Genomic DNA, 2,500 nt, shown 5'->3' with positions numbered 1-2,500 from the left:
ACACACTGCTAAATACACTGCTAAATACACTGCTAAACACACTGCTAAACACACTGCTAAATACACTGCTAAACACACTGCTAAACACACTGCTAAATACACTGCTAAATACACTGCTAAATACACTGCTAAACACACTGCTAAACACACTGCTAAATACACTGCTAAACACACTGCTAAACACACTGCTAAATACACTGCTAAATACACTGCTAAACACACTGCTAAATACACTGCTAAATACACTGCTAAACACACTGCTAAATACACTGCTAAATACACTGCTAAACACACTGCTAAACACACTGCTAAACACACTGCTAAACACACTGCTAAATACACTGCTAAACACACTGCTAAACACACTGCTAAATACACTGCTAAACACACTGCTAAACACACTGCTAAATACACTGCTAAATACACTGCTAAATACACTGCTAAACACACTGCTAAACACACTGCTAAATACACTGCTAAACACACTGCTAAACACACTGCTAAATACACTGCTAAATACACTGCTAAACACACTGCTAAATACACTGCTAAATACACTGCTAAACACACTGCTAAATACACTGCTAAATACACTGCTAAACACACTGCTAAACACACTGCTAAACACACTGCTAAACACACTGCTAAATACACTGCTAAACACACTGCTAAATACACTGCTAAACACACTGCTAAATACACTGCTAAACACACTGCTAAACACACTGCTAAATACACTGCTAAACACACTGCTAAACACACTGCTAAATACTAAACACACTGCTAAATACACTGCTAAATACACTGCTAAATACACTGCTAAATACACTGCTAAATACACTGCTAAATACACTGCTAAACACACTGCTAAACACACTGCTAAATACACTGCTAAACACACTGCTAAATACACTGCTAAACACACTGCTAAACACACTGCAAGAAATACACTGTAAAATACACTGAAAATATACCGGAAAATTACTTAAAAAATACTGTAAAATATGAGTTTCAGTACAATTTTGAGAAGAAAAAAAAACAGTTGAAATTCAACTTTAAATAAAAAAAGCCAAAAAATTATCTTAAAAAAATACATTAAAAAATTAAATTATGAAAGAAAAAGAAAATAAAAGAAACAAAATAACAATAAAAGAAAACAAAGAAAAAAAAACATTTAAACTAATTAAATGTCCCAACAACCAGATTTCATTCCCCTCTCTGCCCCATTTCATCTCTGTCTCTCTGCACTATAAATAAAAAGCCCAAAAAAATAATCTTAAAAAAATACATTAATTAAAAATATTAATAAAAAATAAATAATAAATAAATAAATACATTTAAAGTAATAAATAAAGTAAAAAAGTCAAAAGTAAAAAAAAGAATACATACAGCATATAAAAAATATAATTTTATTTTATATTAATTAACTGTCCCTTGTGTTCCAGGTGTTGAGTCTGGCCAACAACCAGCTGTGTTCTCTGCCTGACTCTCTGTCCGGCCTGACCTGCCTGAAGAAACTCAACCTCAGCCACAACCTGATCACACACATCCCGGGCTGTGTGTACCACATGAAGGCCCTGGTACACACACACACACACGCACACACACACACACGCGCACACACACACACACGCGCACACACACACACACACACACACACACACACACACATGCACGCAGGCACACACACACACACACACACACATGCACGCACGCTCACACAACCACACAACCACACACACACACACGCACGCACGCATGCACAGACACACACACACACACACATGCACGCACCACACACAACCACACACGCACACACACACGCACACACGCACGCACACACACACACACACACACACATCCCGTTTCAGAAACACATTTTATATAGAATCTTTCTCTCACTGTTGGAGCCGTTTGCTTCTCTTGTTTTTGATGTATTTGCTGACGTGTAGTTCTGTGTTTGACCACTGGGTGGAGCTAGGGCTCATTAGAAAGCATCTACAGCTCTGGAAAACATTCAGAGACCAGTCTGGATTGTTCTTAAATCTTCATCTCTACATTACTTCATGGAAATGCTCTTAATGACAATATTTTCTATTGTGAATTTGGTAGAAATGTTGTCAGTAGTTTATATTATAAAACCAAAATGTTCATTCTACTCAAACATATGCCTCTAAAGAGTAAAACAAGAGACACTGAACATTTGGAGTGGTCTCTTAATGTTTTCCAGAGCTGTAGATATGTGTAATTTGGGGAAAGCAAACAGTGTCAGCGATATGTGTTTGCTCTGCACAGAACTGATTGAAATGAATTAACTTACCTGAAAGGAAAATGAAACAAACTGGATTAATGCAGGTAGCAGATGCTGAGGAGATATTCACTGAAACACACCAGTTTACAGAGCCTAGGCTGTGTATTTACACTAGATAGTTGACTGTGTTTAGGAGTGTTACGTCCCTAATGAGGTCTAGGGGTAAGGGAGTAACATAGACCAGATCCG

At 37.2% G+C, this 2,500-nt stretch overlaps 2 protein-coding genes across 2 annotated transcripts in view; one reads left to right on the top strand and one right to left on the bottom strand.

Annotated features, from left to right (window-relative positions):
* Window positions 1-2,301, top strand: part of LOC307267738 (uncharacterized protein) — a gene marked incomplete at both ends in the record, with an annotated part of 6,225 nt that extends 3,924 nt beyond the window's left edge. The window contains 2 exons of the mRNA XM_080050120.1: window positions 1,446-1,580; window positions 2,296-2,301. Coding sequence (XP_079906246.1) covers window positions 1,446-1,580; window positions 2,296-2,301 — 141 coding nt within the window. The remainder of the gene's footprint in view (window positions 1-1,445; window positions 1,581-2,295) is intronic.
* A 156-nt stretch (window positions 2,302-2,457) lies between these two features.
* The window catches only part of LOC307267737 (uncharacterized protein), a gene marked incomplete at both ends in the record, with an annotated part of 5,004 nt that continues 4,961 nt past the window's right edge, over window positions 2,458-2,500 (bottom strand). Inside the window, one exon of the mRNA XM_080050119.1 lies at window positions 2,458-2,467. Within this exon, the coding sequence (XP_079906245.1) occupies window positions 2,458-2,467 (10 nt within the window). The remainder of the gene's footprint in view (window positions 2,468-2,500) is intronic.

The sequence above is a fragment of the Ammodytes marinus genome, assembly GCF_949987685.1.
Source record: "Ammodytes marinus genome assembly, chromosome: 21".
Taxonomy (NCBI): Eukaryota; Metazoa; Chordata; class Actinopteri; order Uranoscopiformes; family Ammodytidae; genus Ammodytes; species Ammodytes marinus.
Note: the sequence above shows the minus strand (reverse complement) of the source record. Positions and strands in the feature narration are given on the sequence as shown.